This window comes from Lagopus muta, chromosome 7 (genome assembly GCF_023343835.1).
Source record: "Lagopus muta isolate bLagMut1 chromosome 7, bLagMut1 primary, whole genome shotgun sequence".
Taxonomy (NCBI): Eukaryota; Metazoa; Chordata; class Aves; order Galliformes; family Phasianidae; genus Lagopus; species Lagopus muta.
In genome coordinates, this window is record NC_064439.1 from 35,142,241 (window position 1) to 35,160,489 (window position 18,249).

General features: G+C 34.7%; 1 protein-coding gene and 1 long non-coding RNA gene across 3 annotated transcripts in view; one reads left to right on the forward strand and one right to left on the reverse strand.

Moving 5' to 3' along the window:
* Positions 1-18,249, forward strand: part of KCNH8 (potassium voltage-gated channel subfamily H member 8) — a 98,587-nt gene that overhangs the window by 78,666 nt on the left and 1,672 nt on the right. The window contains exons 11-14 of one of the 2 annotated variants that reach the window (XM_048951475.1): positions 6,027-6,065; positions 7,783-8,138; positions 11,138-11,244; positions 12,309-12,385. In XM_048951475.1, coding sequence (XP_048807432.1) covers positions 6,027-6,065; positions 7,783-8,138; positions 11,138-11,244; positions 12,309-12,385 — 579 coding nt within the window. The remainder of the gene's footprint in view (positions 1-6,026; positions 6,066-7,782; positions 8,139-11,137; positions 11,245-12,308; positions 12,386-18,249) is intronic. The other variant, XM_048951474.1, reaches the window with a different exon arrangement.
* LOC125696173 (uncharacterized) lies at positions 7,954-13,777 on the reverse strand. Its single transcript, XR_007378212.1, has 3 exons — positions 13,619-13,777; positions 9,220-9,443; positions 7,954-8,062 (listed from the first exon to the last, which is right to left on the reverse strand). It is a non-coding gene; the product is annotated as an uncharacterized LOC125696173 (long non-coding RNA).

Genomic DNA, 18,249 nt, shown 5'->3' on the forward strand with positions numbered 1-18,249 from the left:
ACCTTTTGCTCTGAAAAATTAAATAATATTTCCTAGATTGAAGATTCAAATTATTTCAATAGGTTTAATATTGTAATTTTTTATTATCAGATGACTTTTGCAATCCTACAGGGTGAAAAAGCATGCTAAATCATGTTATTTCAACAGTTTAAGAGTTTACATTTTCATTCTTCAGAGGTTCTCTCAATACAGAACACAGCAAGAAAGTCTATGACATTTTGTGAGTCATGTTCAATGAAATTTCTGAACTCAGGTATTGTGACTCAGTACTTCTGATTTTTCTGTACTGTTACTTGTACAATAATTAGGTTTTTTATATAATTATTGTAATATCGCCTTTTTTAGCAAACAATATTGGATTTCTCTAACATGTAGGTTTTGTGCTATGCTACCTTGAAGGTATGATGCTAGCTTTTTTTTTTCCACTTATTTAATGTCTCTATCATCTTAATTTCTAAGCTATTAAGAACTTCTTGGTTAATAAAGCTGTCAAGAGCTCTAAGAGCCTTCACACACAGCTTTTCTGTATTATCGGTTTATAGAAACACAAATTGCATCTCAGGGGAAGGAAATTGTGGTGGCTTTCTTACTTAACAAGGTTATGTACTTTGACTTCAGGTGATTTCTTCAAATGCCAGGACATGAGTTCTTGCTCCAGGGCAAAATCATGAGAATTGCTTTAAAAGTTTGCATATTAGTGCTGTCTTCCCAAAAGTTTTAGCTCCAAATATAACTAGGAACCAGGTTTAAACTTGCTTTTTTTGGTAGAAGTTAATGTACTCATCAAGCACCAGTCCAAATGTAAAATATTCATTATTAAGAAGAAATTAGAACCTAATGACATTCAGTAGGGCCAGGTGCAGGCTATTGCACTTGGATCAAGACAATCCCAGGTACAGACTGGGAGAAGAATTCATTGAGAGGAGATCTGCAGAGAAAGACTTTGGGGTACTGGTGATTGAAAAGCTTGAAACGAGCCAATGCCAGCTATTTCCAGGGCTGCATCAAAAGAGAGGCGTCCAGTAGGGTGATAGAGATGTCCACCTCTACTGTACTCTCATGAGACCCATCTGGAGTATTGCATTCAGGCCTGGGGTCTCAGGATAAGACAGATGTGAAGCTATTGGAGCAGGTCAAGAAGAGGGCCCCAAACATTGTCAGAAGGCTGCAGCACCTCTCCTGTGACAGAAGAATGGAGGAACTGTGCATATTTAGCCTGGAGAAGAGAAGGTTCTAGGGAAACCTAAATTTTGTCCTTCCAGTATACTTAAAGAGAACTTATAAACAAGAGGAAGACTGACTTGTGACACAGTCTGATGGTGACAGGACAAGGGCAAATGGCTTTAAACTAAAAGAGGGGAGATTTAGACCTGATATTAGGAGGCCATTTTTACTCAAAATGCTGTCCAGAGAAACTGTGGATGCCCCCTTATTGGAGGTGTACAAGGCTAGTCTCGCTGGGGCTGACTGAGGCTCAACTCCCTTACCATTTATAACATTTGTCTCACTGACCTGAACTGTAAGTGCTAGCAGTTTAGCTTGGGTGCTTGAAAATAGGCAATGGGTAGAAAATAAAATCTGTTGGGAGAGTATTTTTTTCAAGATCTGCTATGTTGTTTTAATCTTTGCTTTTCAAGACCTTCCCTGAAATTAGATACAATTACTTATTTGGAAAGTAGCATGAAGATTTACTTAAGAATATTAACTTGGAAACAATGCTTCCGCAGGTTCTACAGCCTCAGCTTGGGTCTGATCAGATAACAATTCATAGGACCAGTACCACAAACACTTATGAGACTGTGAATTTTTCAAGTTGAATTAGGTGGGGCATACAATTGAGTATTTCAAAGAAGAGGAAGAATTTTTAATTCAATTACTCTGAAATACGTAAAAATTCATTGTATTTTCCATTGATATTATGTAAAGTAATCCCCTTTACAGAATGTTATTTAGCAGTAGGAATATTGAAATGTTTTTTCCACTATTCCTTTTATATGCAGTAATCTCTAAACTTTTTTCAGAAGTGTAGTCTGCCAGAGCAATATATAGCTAGTGCCAGATCTACTATTTTAACAGATCCATCTTCTGTCTCCTTTTGACCTTACTGGTAGTTTTCTTTTTTTTTTTTTTTTTTTTTTGGGGGGGGGGGGGGGGGTGGAAGGGAGTAGTTTTAATTAGTTTTGTTTAACACTGGATTTGCTATGATGCTATGAAAGAAATGTATCAGGATAAAATGAGACATCATTTTCTTTTTGGGGGAGGGAGGAGAAAGAAACAAAAATAAAGTTAAAAATGACATATCAGCCATATTATGATTTATTCAATTCATGATATGAGATAATTAGTTATGTGAAATTAACCTCCAAGTTTTAAATAAATGTATGACATTTAGACTCCTAATGTTAAATATAAAAAGCTCACATGAGAAATTCAAATGCAATAAAAAAAGAAAAAAAAAAATAACTTACCATCACTTATCCAAAGCTAACCACAACCAACCAGTTATTGAAAACTTGGGCTAATTTCACAGGCTATAATAATTTCTTTAAAAGATGCAAATGATGATAAAGGCTTAACAGAAAACTCAAGATCTCATGACAATTCAGTTCTTGGTCACCTAGAATAAAGTACCAGTGGCAAATCTGTATGGTTTTTGCTGTTAATTCAATGTGCTTTATGCAATAAGTAGGATCTGTGAATGCTGAAAGCATCTGCTTCCACAAAATAGGTAATCTTTACTTACTATGCAAAGAAAATAGATAAAAAGGAATCTGGGAAAAATATAGGGATAAGCTAATGAACTGGTTATAGAAACTCTTAAAAAAAAAAAATAAAGGAGGAACAGTGAGTTGCTCAGTGAAACAGTCATATTTAACAGTCATATGAACAGAATATCAGATTCTTTGAGAGTCTGTGACTCATGATTTAAGGCATTTGCAGTAGCTCATTGAAAAGTTTTCTATCATGTAAAACTGAGAACCGAACACGTGAGGCATTAAGCTTTTCAGTGATACATTAATCCCTTATTATGCATTTGTATCTTTTCCATTACCACGCAGTAAGTTTTGAAAGAATAGAACATACAATATGAGGGGTTTTTTTCCCCCCGGTATTGTCAGTGCTTCTAAAAGGGTTTTTCCTGCTTCCAAATGTTGACTAAGAACATTAATATTCTACTTTGATTTCAAATCCTTTCCAGAAAATATATTTTATCCTTTTGACCCTATAGATACATAGCTTTATTGATATATTTTAGGAGACAAATGTGACCAGCAATTGAGTGAAATTGTTTCTGTTCTTCCCATGATGGCAATAGTAATGAAGCCACTTGAAGCAGACAACATTCTTCTGAGCAACCAAAATACAAATTTACTTACCTATACATTTAATGCATTACTACCAAATTTAACTGTATATTTCTGGTTATAGGAATTTATAACTTAATTCATCTTAAGTCATTGTACATCTAAGGACTTGGTTTAGCTACAACTCTCCATAGAAACTCTCCTATTAAAGACTGCTGTCCCTTGATCCTGGAAGAGATTCAGATTACCAGCTTTTGAAAGCAAACCACTATGTTTTCATCTGTGAAAATGTTCTCCTGCTTGCAACAAGAAATGATAAAGACTGCCACATTTTTAAGATTTCTATGTTAACTTATTAAACAAGTACAAAAGCATAATGTTCATGGAAGAATTTGATGATTTTGGTTTTAGTGCATGATCTGTTATATTTTTAAATAGTGAAATTTAATAGCTGGTTTTACAAGACACCAGGGCTGAAATTAAAAAATGAATTGGCTTACATGAGACTTTTTTCTTCCTAGTACAAAACAGGGAAAAGAGTTGTGTTTGTCTTTCATCTGCCTTTTCTAAAGAAAATTTTTGCTTTCTTTTAAGAGGTAAGAGAGAGAATGAAAAGTAGCTCACATTCTTATGTAGGGATTAAATAAAGGATTTTAAATAAGATACATCAGTGCATAGCTGTAAACATGAAGTTTTAACAGATTAAAGATTAAGACAGTTCTTCCTAATTATTTACTCTAGAATATGTTTATTCAGATAAAAGTATGCCCATGATATTACATTTGCTACCTGTTACTGCCTGCTGGCTTCATCCACATTCTTGTGATTATTTTTCCTCTTCAAAAGCAATATTTTTGCAGAAAGAGTGAGAGAAGGGAGTTGTTATAAAAACTTTTAGACTAGAGAATTCTTGAGGTCTTTCAACTACTATGACATAAAACCCAGAAGCTTGTGTTTATATGAAAAAGATGCTATGTTAAAAGTCACAAGCAACAATTCTCATTGTAGTGCATTAACACAGTTGTAGAGCTGAAAGCCCAGCTAAAAGAAAACAGTGGGTATGTGGGAACAACAGTGGGACATCTGGGAGACATTCACATAGTGATTTCTTTGTTTCTATTTTCAAGATGTAAAATGGGAATGAACAGGTAGGCTCAGGTGAAAAATTAAATCAAGTGAGATCTTCACATATATTACTACAAACAAATGGAAAGTCCCTCTCAAAGGCTGAAGCAGGCAAATTCATACTACAGACTTAATGTCAGCTGATAATTTTTGGTGTTGGCTTGGATTTTTAATCAAGGCTGCTATTTAATATTCATCCTGCACCTGTGCCTAGATGCCAAACAGAGGCCCTTAAGTTCTGGGCACAACTGTAAATTAGTCTGCTCCAACTTATGTGCAGACATAGCCAAAAATACTTCCTAGGTCTGATCTTCCTTAAAAGAACTTTAATATGTTAATGCATTTCCTGTTTACTGTTCTCCTGACTGCTTATTAAACCAGCATACATTACAATGCAAACTGAGAGACGTCAGTATTTGAGATCTGATGATCAGTTCATATCATCTAGCACTTTTTCTGACTCTGGAAGAACACAGCAGTTGTTTTATTTACATAGCCTAATTATGGCTGTTGTTCTATTTGGCATTTCCTAGAATGTTATTGCTAAGTTTATTGATACACCTGCTACTGGCTTGGCATTTGTGGAGAAGGATTTCTGCTTACACCAAATTAAATAATGAGCACTCATATCTTGCCATTACTAACACTTACTAACACTCACTTTTACAACCAGTTGCAAAACAGTTTTCAGGTTAATATGAAAGACTTGTGAAGAAGAAAAAAATAAGAAAGGAGAAAAATTAAATATAAAGACCCTATAAAATTCATGGATGTTAAACATTTTTATCTCAACATGGAGAGCATAGGAAAGCTGAAAAATCACTTCTGAAGTTTCTGCCTGCCAGACTAAAATATTCCTCTTAATAGAGCATGCATGCACGCTTAGTGTCTTGTCTGTGGTCAAGGTATAGACATTTAAATAAAGAACAGAACATTCACATCACACAGTAATCAGTAGTTCTTATGATTTTAATTAAGACTTTCCAATAAAATCTACAAGTCATTTATTTAATTTTGGTTTTGAACAATCAATGTAAGAAAAATTTCAAGGCCTTGAATAGCTGTTACGCATGTGTATCCCTGAGGATTATATTGGTCCTACTCTCTTCTGCCCCTTTCACTGACTGAAAAAATCCCTACATTACAGTTTCAGGTTCTTATGAAACAGTTTGATTACCTAGGTATAAGCACTAGACTAGCTTAGGAGCTAACACTACAAAGAGAGAGAGGCAAAGTAGAGCACACTTTCTGCATGAGATTCCATCAAAGGAACACTGAGCCTCATGAGACATATGTTTGCCCATCTACATTCATTTAGAGGTTTGAAGATTTGGTCCAACATTTTATTAAATTAAAAAAAGATTTTTTTTTTGCAGGATACATTTTTTTTTAGTGAAAGAAACATCTTTTGTTTCCTGACAGTATGACCAAGACTGTCATTTTCCAGTGCTATATTTAATTTACCACAGCAGTTTTACAATGAGACTTTTTTTTTTTTGTATCAACATAAATATTTTGGTTAATATGTTTGCATGTTCTTGGAAGCCAGTACTGTGCAAATGCACATATTTGGTACTTTGTTTTGTTTTGTTTCAGGTAATATCGAAATTATCAAACAAGTCTACATTATCTCAGGTATGTTACCTGTATTTTAAATCAGAGCTTCACTTTGAAACATGCACACAGCCAGAGCAAAGTCAGAAAAACTCTAAAGTGACTTCACTGTGTTCAGAATGAATTTTTAAGTAGCACCCTAACGATAGCTGTGGCACTGTCCATTTTATGACTAACTTCTTATGATCTTTTTTTCCAGGTGCTGAGTTTGGATATTGTGATAGAGCACTTGCATTTTAAATAAATAGCTCCTCAAGCCAAATTCTTGAATACGGATAACACTCATTCTCTGTAGAGAATAGACTGCATCAGAGCCAGATACTGTACAATTTTATCCTTATGTCAGCCTTCAGGTGGCTATTACGGTTAACAGCAAGGCTGTTATTCTGCTTCTTTTAAAAAGAATGTCAAAAGGACTTCTTTATAATTCTTATCTTTTCAATCTCACATTGAAAGTGCCTAATTTACTGTATCTGCCAAAGGATAATATGACAAAAACATTAACTCAATGGAAGTGTGCTGTAATTCATAGCAAAATTTAACCTGTGATGCAAAATATTTAGATAGATACCTGACAGGAGCTTAGAACATTTAGATAAATTCCCAAAATGCATATTTTCACCCAGCTAATCTTACTTAGTCTGAACCAGAAAACTGAACTACAGAATCTTATCTGAGAAGCTTTTGTAGCTAAGGTTAACAATGCCATAACGAAGCTTGATTGAAAAGAGTAACGTGAAAAATAATTAAATAAAAAACAGCATCTTTTCTGAAACCTTGAGATTACTCTTGGCTGTTCAGTTCACTGAGATCTGTGTAGCTTGTTGATTTGGCTCAGATCATTCTGCCTTAACAATCCAATGATTTTCAGCAGGAGAATAAATTAGACTGCTTTTGATTTACAAGCTGACCCTGATGTGAGCTCCACATTGTCATATGCCAGTATTCATAACCACTGTATTTTATTACCATGAAAAAAAATAGAGAAAGATACAGTGCTCTCTCACAAAGCACTTTGTACATCAAACATAGAACCCGTGTCTATAAGCCTCCTAATTTGCTTTGGGTCCAACACCAAACATCAGCAGAGTTGGTTTTTTTCTGTTTCATTTTGTTTTTTAAACAGATACAACTCTGCTTTGCAATAACTCAGTTCTGAAACTGACACTGTCACAATACTCATTCATTAATGCTGATCTGTAGAAACTGAGAAATCTGCCAAATGTTGTAGCAGAGGTTTAAATCATAAATGACACAGAGGATCAACTGAATTGTTATTAATGCCATTTGCATATTACAAATGGCTCAGTCTGAAAAAAATGTGGAATTATATGAATTACAAGTCTCAGTTCTTTCCCTGAATGTGCCAGGAGTCTGAGAGTATAACATTCAGAATTAATAACACCTCAGTAAGAAAAGATTAATCTCCTCAAGAGTACATGCACCACTTGGCTTTTAAGACCTAGTCATGTTATTTTTCTTGGTAATAAAATATATTGTCCTAGGCTCACTGGCAAGATCACTAGAGAGCCTTTTTAGTGCATATGTGTCTTTCTCTTGTACACATGTATAGACATAGTTGAAAAGAAGTAATGGAAGAATTCCAAAAGAACCCTAGTTCTATTGTGTAATGAAAGTCGGCCTACAGCTGGGTTTGTTCCAATGCAAGCACCAGAAGAAACACTGTTTCTGCTACATCAGGCTTTGAATTTACCTTAGTACTTATCTACTCTTTTAGACAGAGCTCAAGGGAAATGGAAATATAAAGAAGAAACTCCCTTCAATTGTGGAAGATGAGGAAGATGATGAGGAAGGAGAAGAGGAGAGCAGCACACTTTCACCAGTCCATACAAGAAGCACAACTTGTTCTCAGCAGAAGAAGGCAGGAAGCAATAAAAGTCACCTGGGGAGAAACCTGAAACAGTTGGCCTCAGGAACGGTGCCCTTCCATTCACCCATCCGTGCTTGCAGTTCAAACTCCTCCAGGACCAAACATGAAACAGAGCTTCATTACTACTCTAGAAAGAGGGAGAAAAACCTTAAAATACATCTTTCAGCATTGAGCGCTGGAGGTCCACCTGACTTGAGCCCAAGGTAATGAAAGAAGTTATTCTCTTCCTGTCACATAATTTCTATTAAAAAATTATGACTGTAATGCTAATTTTTTAAAATATATATATTCAAATATATCTCATTGAATAAACCATTACACACTTTAGGATTTCAATAACAGATAAAGAATTTCTGTGAGAAATAATAGAAAGTACAGGGCAGTTATAAAAATGAGTGTTTGAACAGATGGACAAAAATGATACTACGAAGCCAGACTGTAATAATCTGTGTTCCCACAGTAGCACTGTGAAGCATTCTCAGTCTGTCATAGAGACAGTAATTTAGGAAGCAAATCAATGATAATACAGTAGAGCTGTGCAAAAAAGATTTACAGTAATAGAGAATTATGCTGGAAAAAATATTGCCAAGTAATATTAGAAAATATTTAGGTTTTTACATTAGATAATGGAAACCTGACAATGCAAGTTTATATACAAAGTAAATGTGAATTTTGACATAAAGGAAAGTTAAGCAATGGTTTAATGTTTCACTGAACATTTAATTTAAAATATTCAAGATGGTGTCTTTTTATGTTACTTTGAATTTGACTTTTTTTTTTATTTCTGAATCCTTGGAATATAATAATTAATAACTAAATCAAGGTCAATTCATTACCAAAATCACAATCACTTTTTTTTTTTTTTTTGGTCATATGAGGAGTGAGGAAAGGTGATCTTTCAGTTCAGGTTTTGGTTTCTATAATTCTAAGTATTTACATATTCAAGAATTTCCCTTTATTCATTATAAGTGATAGTTTCAGCTATTCGCCCCTACAGACAAGAAATAACTACATATTGGTCATGCTGTGGTTAGGGGTGTCAAAACATTAGTCTCTATGGATGCAATCATAAAAGTTCTACTTGTAATAGTATATAATAATCTTCCCACCCAATCATATGTTTGAACAACATAAGCGCATTTTAAATAGGAGCAGGATACAAACTAATTCCATTTTTGGCAATGCAAAGAACAAAACCTATTATACAATCAATAGTCTTATAACAGTTAGGCTGAGTAAGATTATTGTAATGGAAAGATAATCAAAATAAATAGAAATACTCACTGATATCATAGGCTTGCAGTAAACTCCACAAGGAGCAATCTCCAGAAAGTGATCCTTCCTTAGTGGCAGTCAGCCCTTAAATAGGGCCTAAGAGAGGTGCAGCCAGGCTCCCCCCCTTACGGTCACACAGCTGAATCGCCTTCACCTGTGTTCCCGTGGCTGACTCAGTGCTTGGCTCAGGTGGTCAATCAGAGGTTCGGGCTGTGATCACAGTTTCCATACACCTATGGAAAACCAACTTCTACATGAGAAAAACTGAAAAGGATTGTAGATATTTTCTCATTTATGTTTTGGATCTTATATGTGTTTTGTTCAGATCAGCTATGACAGAAAGTCATTGTCATTTGCATAGCAAGTGGCAATTCAGGGAAAAGATTCCTTTCACGTGTTCTAGCAAAACATTATTTTGATCATTACTGTTCTTAACATATACAGCCAGATAACTGTAAGACTAAATGTAAGACTAAATTTCACTAAATGTGACATAAGTGCTTTTACATATCATATTATTTCTGATTTCTTTTCAAAACTTTGTAACTTCAGAATAATTCTCTTAATAAAATGAAATGGCTCAGATCATTCTGAGCCATTGGAAAATTGGCCTTTGATGTATTTTGCAGACTTTTTTATTCTTTCGTATTTCCCCAAATCAGTATATATTATTAAAACATTTTAACTGAAAAGCTAAAAACAGTTAAAAACAAAACAAAACAAAACATATTTTTAGCAGGTATGACAGGGAATATAAGATCTTTGTTTGAATTCTTAATTTTATTTGCTGCTGAACAGTGATGTAAAGGGAAAGGAATACCCTGCTTTCTGATCTGAAATGTTCAGTCAATACTATGGGGAGATGAATAACCTTGGTTTTTCAAGAGAATGTACTTTGTTTCGAGCAACTTGTTCTGTGCACGTTCCCTAGAGCAAGTCAACCAGAATTCACTTCAGGTTTGTCTCTTGCACACTGTGGTAAAGGCAATAGAGCAGATGTGCAAAGACAAGTTACAACATTGGAACAAACCTTGGTAGAAGAAATGAAATTCATCATCCTAACTTCCAGAATACAGCCACAGTCTTACCAATCACTTTATGTATTTTGTATCTGAAACAGAAGAGTATCAGCAGGAGGAAAGCCTACAATTAATAATAAAGTGATGACTGGGAGGAGGTATTTATGCTTTTGAATCTTCTCAAACCCATACAGGAAACAGTACTCCAATGCTGACCTACTGGACAGAAGAGGTCATGGTCTTTTCTGCCTTTCTAGTTCCTAGGAATTGAAATGCATATCTTCAGGAGAAAATTCATAGCAGCTAATTCATAAAGGGCTGAGACTCTTGTGCTTATATGTTGTCTGTTCACTAAATTATTACTCTTCATTCCACTCTCTTGTATATAAATAAACATCTTTCCCACTGCATACTTACTGAGTAGGGGCCTGCCTTATGGCTCTTGAAGACTAGCTATTTTTGTTAATATGTTTTCTTTTTAGTCTTTAGTCTTTAAATACTTTAAAGAATATAACAGCTATAAATTCCAGTTCCTATCTGAGTAGTTTTTCCCCCATGTGCTTTAAAGGCTGTTAAAATGTTAGCATTTTATATAATTAGAAATCTCTACAAAAGGGATATTGGTGTTTGAAGTTTGCCTTTTGAAGCACTGAGGCCAGATGACATTAAATAGGTGTTTTAGCAAATTCCACAGAAATCATTCAGGTTTTCGGCTGCAGGTAACAGCTCAAGCACCACTTTTGAGCCTCATAATATAATGCAATGTAACAGTTTCTAATGTCACTAAAACTAATATTGTGCAAATTTCATCACTGCTTAAGTATGTGCCATTTTGACAATATGTCTATGAGTGTGATACCTATGAAACTGTTTATGAAATGGCTTAATTACTCTGATTTTCCTTACAGAATTGTTGATGGGGTTGAAGATGGAAATTGTAATGAGGAAAGTCAAACCTTTGACTTCAGCTCTGATCAGCTTCAGCAAGAATCCAGGGCATCTCCAACAATTGGAGGTATTACTTGGGAAATTGCACTTCAGAGCTAAGAGTTTTCATAACTGCTTTCTGTCCCCCTTTATTTCTTTGATTCTCAAAAGGAAAATCCTTAAAAGTGGCATAAATTGATCTAGCATGTATCCACCCTTTCAGTACCATTTAGTACCACATTGAACAATGTGGAAAAATACAACAGGATTCCCAAGGCCATTTGTTGTTTTCCTGCCAACAGACAGTCATGATATAACCTCTTGCAAGAAGTACTGTTTTCACACACATTATATTTTGTCAGCTGCACTTTAGGATCAGTCAGGAGCCTCATGCTTCCAAAGTTTTTGGCATGGAAGGTCCTAAACATGTAGACAAAAATTGATAACAAAATATTTTAATACACAAATAAATAAGTACCAATTATATAAATTTGTTTATTTTTATTAAGAGGATGCTTATGGAGGCAAAGGAGCCTACAGGGTTTTCAGGAGTAGTGAAAATCTGAATAGCATAGATTTGAAAATAGAAAATCTGAATAGGGAGTTTATGAAATCTTAAATGACTGATACTCTCAAAAGACTGTGAAAATAGCCACACCGAGGAACACAAATAGGAAAAAAAAATCAAGAGGGACTAGGAGAGAGACCAGTGAACTAATGCTGAAGTGACCAAAGTAGTGCAGCTCAGACTGTTTTCACCATACTCTTTCTATGTGTAAACATTCCTCAGGTAGATACCTGCCTTTTGCCTGGAGGCCACAAGAATGCTTTTTGCTCTTGAAACTAAACAAAATAGTAATAACAGTAACTACTTGTAGCTATGTTTTAAAAGACTGTTCACATGTTACACCATTGGCCTCAGAGTTACCATTTTTGGTCCTTTCAAAACCAGATTGAAGACAACAGTACAAGCTTTCTTCATTCACAATTTTCTTACACATAATAAAATAGTGACTATTAAGGACAAGATTTTACTTTTATTTCATACAAGTGCAGACTAGGCTTTAATTTAATATAAAGCATAAGTACAAAATTAACACTGTGATTCCAAGTTGTTACATGTCTCTCATTTACGTGCATTTGAATTTTCAGAGGCAGAAATTGGTGCTGCAGTGCTTGTTATCAAAGCAGAAGAGACCAAACAACAAATCAGCAGGCTTAATAATGAGGTAATTGTATTTTGGAGATATTGGGTATTAACACTGATTCAAGGAATGCTGGAGAAAACTAAGAAAATGTTGGGATATGATAAATGTGCAATAAATGACTTAGAAAAATTGGATGGAATTCTTAAACTTAGAGCAGTTTGGGGTTATTTAACTGTCTCACAGGTTATTTTTCTACATGAAAGCTACATGTGTTACACGCTGGAGCTAAAAATAAAGTGAGGTTAGCATAGCTGATATATTGAATTTTTTAAGAATTTCTTCTTTCTGTGCTTCTGTTTCTCTTTCTTCTCAATCTTTCCCCACACACCTTACTCTATCTTTTCTTTCGGAGAACAACACTATGCTTTTGGAAAATTTCCTTGAAAAAAATGAAATCCAGTGAGTTTCAAATCCACATTAAATGTTTCAAATAACTTTATCTGAGTCTATTCAGAATGAAACAGAAGTATATCCATTTCTGCTCAAGGAATAGTATCATCGGAATGCAGCCTACATTGTTCCACTCGGTTTTCTATTTAGCCCTTCTAATTTTAAACACATCTACTATCTAAACATCTACTACACTAAAATCTGAGACTGAAATCTATTTTTCAGCATACTCTGTCATTCAATATGAAGATACTAGAGATAATTTCTTATGAGTCCACATGGGGGAAATTTTAAATATACACTTTTTAAAGTCCAATAGTACAACTTTTCTTCTTTTTCGTGATCTATTTGGTTACATGAAAAGTTTTATTTTTTTTTCCTTCCATCTTGTGTAGGCTTAATATAACTATACTTCCATATATTTGAAATACTAGGCTTGTATAGCTCTTTCATCCTGGGTCAGGTTAACTTGGAAAGATAATTTGCATGTTTTGAACTAAGATTACAGGCATGGCTGGTTTATACTATGAATGCATCAATCTGGTTATATGTCAAACTGTAAAGTTCAGAACAAGGAACCATGCACCATTGACTGAACACTTTTTATCACAAGGTATGATCAAAGAATTCAAAAAGCATAAGGAGCGATTAAACTAAAGTGGTCTAGACTTTGATGTGGTGGGTAACATCCTGGGATTGAATCCCAAAGTGACAGATGGTAATCCTGTAAGTCATCCCATGGATCAAAATTTACATTGAAAAGACACTCCGCTAGAAGGCTGCTTACTTGTATATTCTGCATGGCTACAAATCCACTCACTCAAATATGCCCCACATAGAGTGACTGAGTGACATGGTACTTACCCAAATGAGCCTATAAGTAGTGTTGCTGGCACTAGCTCTTCTTTGATTTTTGCTATGATAACTGTTGAATACCACTTGTAGATCTTATTTCTCTTTTGTTTTCCATCAGTTGATGTTGATCACTAATGGAAGATTACGACTGATGGTGCAGCAGGCTGAGATCTGTAGTCAAAATATAGGCAATTTTAGAAATTGATCTTCTCTGTAAGATGTGCAGCCTCCTTCTAAACAAAACATTGAGAAAAAGGGTCACAAGTAGTCAAGCAACAAATATCATCATTAATACATTTTATAGTAGAAATCAGAAGTCAATCAACAAATGCAAATATAATTATTTCATGAAAGGCATTTGTATTACTACAGTTAACTAGCTAGCTTAAAAACTTTTCAGCTATTTCCTGGGAGAACAAAGGCAGGCTTCTCATTCACTCAGTACTGCCTATTGTTAGTAAAGCAAAGCAGTTACCCCACAAACCAATCTACAAAAGAAGATACACCCAGCTTAGCCATCTAGTGGAATTCACAGCAACATTTTAAGTCTATGAAATTTACTGTATAATCCAAAAATATAATCATTTATCTAACAACGAGACTAAAAGAAGATAGAGTTGTTGATTTCACCTGTTACGTATTAAATTTAGGATCAACACACAGAGATTTCTGTGAAGGAATACAGGCAACAAAGCCAGCTGCTAGGCACCATGAGAAAAACTTCAACATGCTTCAAATTTTTATTGCATAACTCCAAGGATTAACTGTTCAGCAAGTTACCCAGCTACATTGGTAATCAGTTCCACATAGGCTAGTTGGAGGCTTTCAGACAGTGGTGTCCCCCAGGGGCCAGTACTGGATCCAGTGCACCTTGGATGAAGGGCTGGAGTGCCTCCTCAGCAAGTTTAATAATGATACAAAATTGAGAGGAATGGTTTCATATCCTAGACTGCTTTGCTGCCATTCGGAAGTATCTTGACGGGCTGGAGAGATGGGCAGAGAAGCACTTCCTGAAATTCAGTTTAGGCAAGAGAAGGGTCCTATGCCTGGGGAGGAATAATCCCATGCACTAGTACAAGTTAGGAGCTGATCTGATGGAAAGTAGCTCTCTGGAGAAGGATCTAGGGTCTTGATAGATAACAAGCTGACCATGAGCCAACAAAGTGCCCTTGTGGCCAATAATGCCAGTGGTACTCTGGGCTGAATTTAAAATGGCACTGACAGCAGGTGGAGGGAGGTTATCCTCTCCCTCTCCCTCTTCTCAGCCCTCCAGTTGAGTTGTGTGTTCAATTCTGGACTTTCCAGTAAAAGAAAAACATGGAGCTACTGAAATGAGCCCAGAGAAGGGCTACTAAACTGACTAAGAGACTGAAACATCTCTCATAAGAGAGCTGTACCTGTTAAGTCTGGAAAAGTGAAGGCTCGGGGAATCTTATCAATGTGTGTATGTGTCTAAAGGGAGAATGGGACCATAAATCTAGACTAAGGCACTTGCTTACCACTATATCATTTTCTATGTCCTACCATGTGTTTAGTTCTCTGTAATGTCAGTATAAATATATGGAAAGAATATGCAAATACTTCAACTTAAAATGCATATACAGCAATCAAATCTGAATTATTTAAAACATTGAGCAGTTAAAAATAAAAAAATCCCCAAATTTTAGTCATAATTTGTCTCTCATAATTTGCAGAGGGTATGCTCCCCTTTCAAATACATAAGGACATGGTTTCATATTTGGACATACAAAGCATAGCTACCAGATTTCATTTTCATGTCCCTCTCATACTGTGTTCAACTCAGCTCCAGTGCAGCCTCCTACAGCTGCATTGGTTAAAGCAGTGCTAAAGACTGCAGTCAGGATCAGACCTACACCACTGTGGATACTGGGCCACTGTACCACATCTTCCCTGGTCAGCTCAGAGTACAGAGTACACAAATGCAGGTCCGCATTTCCCCATGCAGAGATGCTTTCAGATATCCAACATTGTGCAGAAATCTGGATTTGGATGTATAAACAACGCATACAAAGAATAGGGCTAGGTAGAGGCCTTGCTTAAAGTAGAAAAATGGAAACTGATTTCATATTTTACTACATTGGTAGATATGACAATTACAGCATTATATCAGTATAATGAGCAGAGTATTCACATTTTTCCTATTAAACTGAAAAACAAACAAAGAAATATGAATAATGTCAAATTTGTAGCAGAAAATTGCATTCTATTTAGCTGCATACTTACTGGAAATTTAGCTCTTTTTTTTCTGCTTTTCTTTCTTTTTTTTTTTTTTTTTTTTTTTTTTTTTTTTTTTTTTGGTAAGTGCTTAAAATATTCTAAGCATTTGGCACATATTTGGATCAGTGAAATATGGATCATATGGATATTTAGCTTTCAAACAAGACAAACAAGAGAAACAGCTTTAAGTAAATATGTTTATCAGATCACCTAGAGAAATTTTATAAATAGAGTATGTCAAAACATCTTGCATCCCGCTGCTGAAAATAAAATCATCCTCTTATCAGGAGAGGAAAAAAAAGTACATTTAATTGCAAAACATCCTTCAATAGAAACAAATGTGGCAAAAAAAAAAAAAAAAAAAAAAAAAAAAAAAAAAAAAAAAAGAGCTAATAATATTTTTTTAGAATGAGAACTGATTGTGGTCAATCTACCCATTTTGTATTTTAACTATTAAAATAGACACAGAACCATGTCAAACCTAGCATCTTGTGTTTTAAGAAATAAAAGTTTTCTAAACCATAAGCACAAAATAAACATTTTTATGGTCTATTCATATTTGTTCAAACATATATTCCTTCAAGTGTTCATATTCATACTTCCTAAGAACTCCTGTCTTGCTTCTGTTTTGTATTCTTTTTGTTCTGTAAATTGATGAATGTGAAGTACTCTTTACAGCTTTTAATTTTAGCTCAGAAGTTTTTGACAGATGATGGTAACTAAAGTGACTGATGTTTTAAAGCTTGGGCATTTATTTATTTTGTTTGTTTGTTTTAAAGTAGGATGTAAGGCACAGGGCCTACTCATTGAAGTGTTCCTTCTTCACTTTTCCTTAGTGGAAATGCATCTGAGGCATGGAAATGAATCAAGAATGAAAGTAATTGAGTTTAAAACTGGGGACTAGAAGACGATTAGAACAACAAAAAATATTACTACTATGATAGGAGATAACCATAATGTTGTTAACTCTAATACGAATTTCAAAACGTTGACATATTGAAAAGATCTATTTTCCTATCATCTGAATGTAAACCTCTGTTGACATTTATCACCAATTTTTCTCTTTTCTCTAGAAGGTAGAAGAAAAACCTGATTGTCATTCTCTTTCTCAAAACCATTTATACTGGAAACATTGTTACAGCACAGCTTAACAAACCTGATTCCTACAGACTCTTTACTCATTCTGTTTTGAAAGACTCCTTATTTTCTTCTGGTTTGTCTGTGATTAGATCTTTTAAAACCCTTACAAAGTACATGATCCCAAGCTGTGCTAGTCAGAGTAATTCCTCATAAAGATAAACTCCCTTTGTTCAATGAAAAAAGTTCTGTTGATATATCCTGGGAGTATGACTAATACATACAGTGCGTGATTCAAGACCACAGATCGTGTTTTGTAATATACTGCATTGGAAGAGTATCATATTTACGCCCATAGAGTATTGTATTTATGCTCATGCCTCTGATATTTTCCTTTCAGATGTGTTGCTTAACAATTATCTTTGTTGAATTTCATATTACTAATATTTAAAAGTGAATGTGAACTCCATTTAGCAACTAAAAATAAATGTAAAAAAAAAAAAAAAAAAAGCAGGTACGGAAGGAAGCCTAAAATGAGTTGCTTGAAATGTTCTCCCAGAACAGTACTGTGTTTATTGATCACAAACTGTTTCAGTCATGCATGAATCTAACACTTAGTGGTTACATTTTGGTTATATTTTCTTGGTTTAGAAGATTGTCATTTGGATGGTAACTTCTGAGTACCCTTCTGGCAAGACATATAATACAATTAACTATAAAACCAGGGAATTAGATTGTTTCACCATGAGTTATTCTTGAGAAATGTATATTGCTTCTTCTCTTTTAACCTAGTATTTAAAATTAGTTTTGTTCTTATTTAGTACTATTAGCAATCATCTTAGTGTCCTAATTCATCCAGACAGATTGGTTACCCCAGAACTACGTGAGACCTGGCCAGCCAGTTGGCAGAGAATTTTTCATATACTGACATGATAAAGCAAATTTCAAGATCTTCCAGATTTAATTCATTTAAATTAATTATCATTGCACAAATTGTAAATATTCGATCCAAACTGAGACTAGTTGCCCTGCATTTTTTTCTTCTGCAATTAGCCTAATTCCTAAAGTGCCTTTAGATCAGATATGTCTGTCTCAAAAATACTAATGGTGATGTAAATTGATAGATGATCTATGAAAAGTCTGTCTCAGCTCAGTTCTCATTCACTCAACTTACTGGAAAACAGAGCATCAGCAGCCTGTTAATTTGAGCCTCAAAGGCAATGCATTCTGACTGAAAGTCTCATTGACTTTATGAAGCTCCAGAATAGAAGAACCAATGGAAAGCTAAGGAAGAGAACAGCAAAGCTACATCTGCAGTGCAAGCA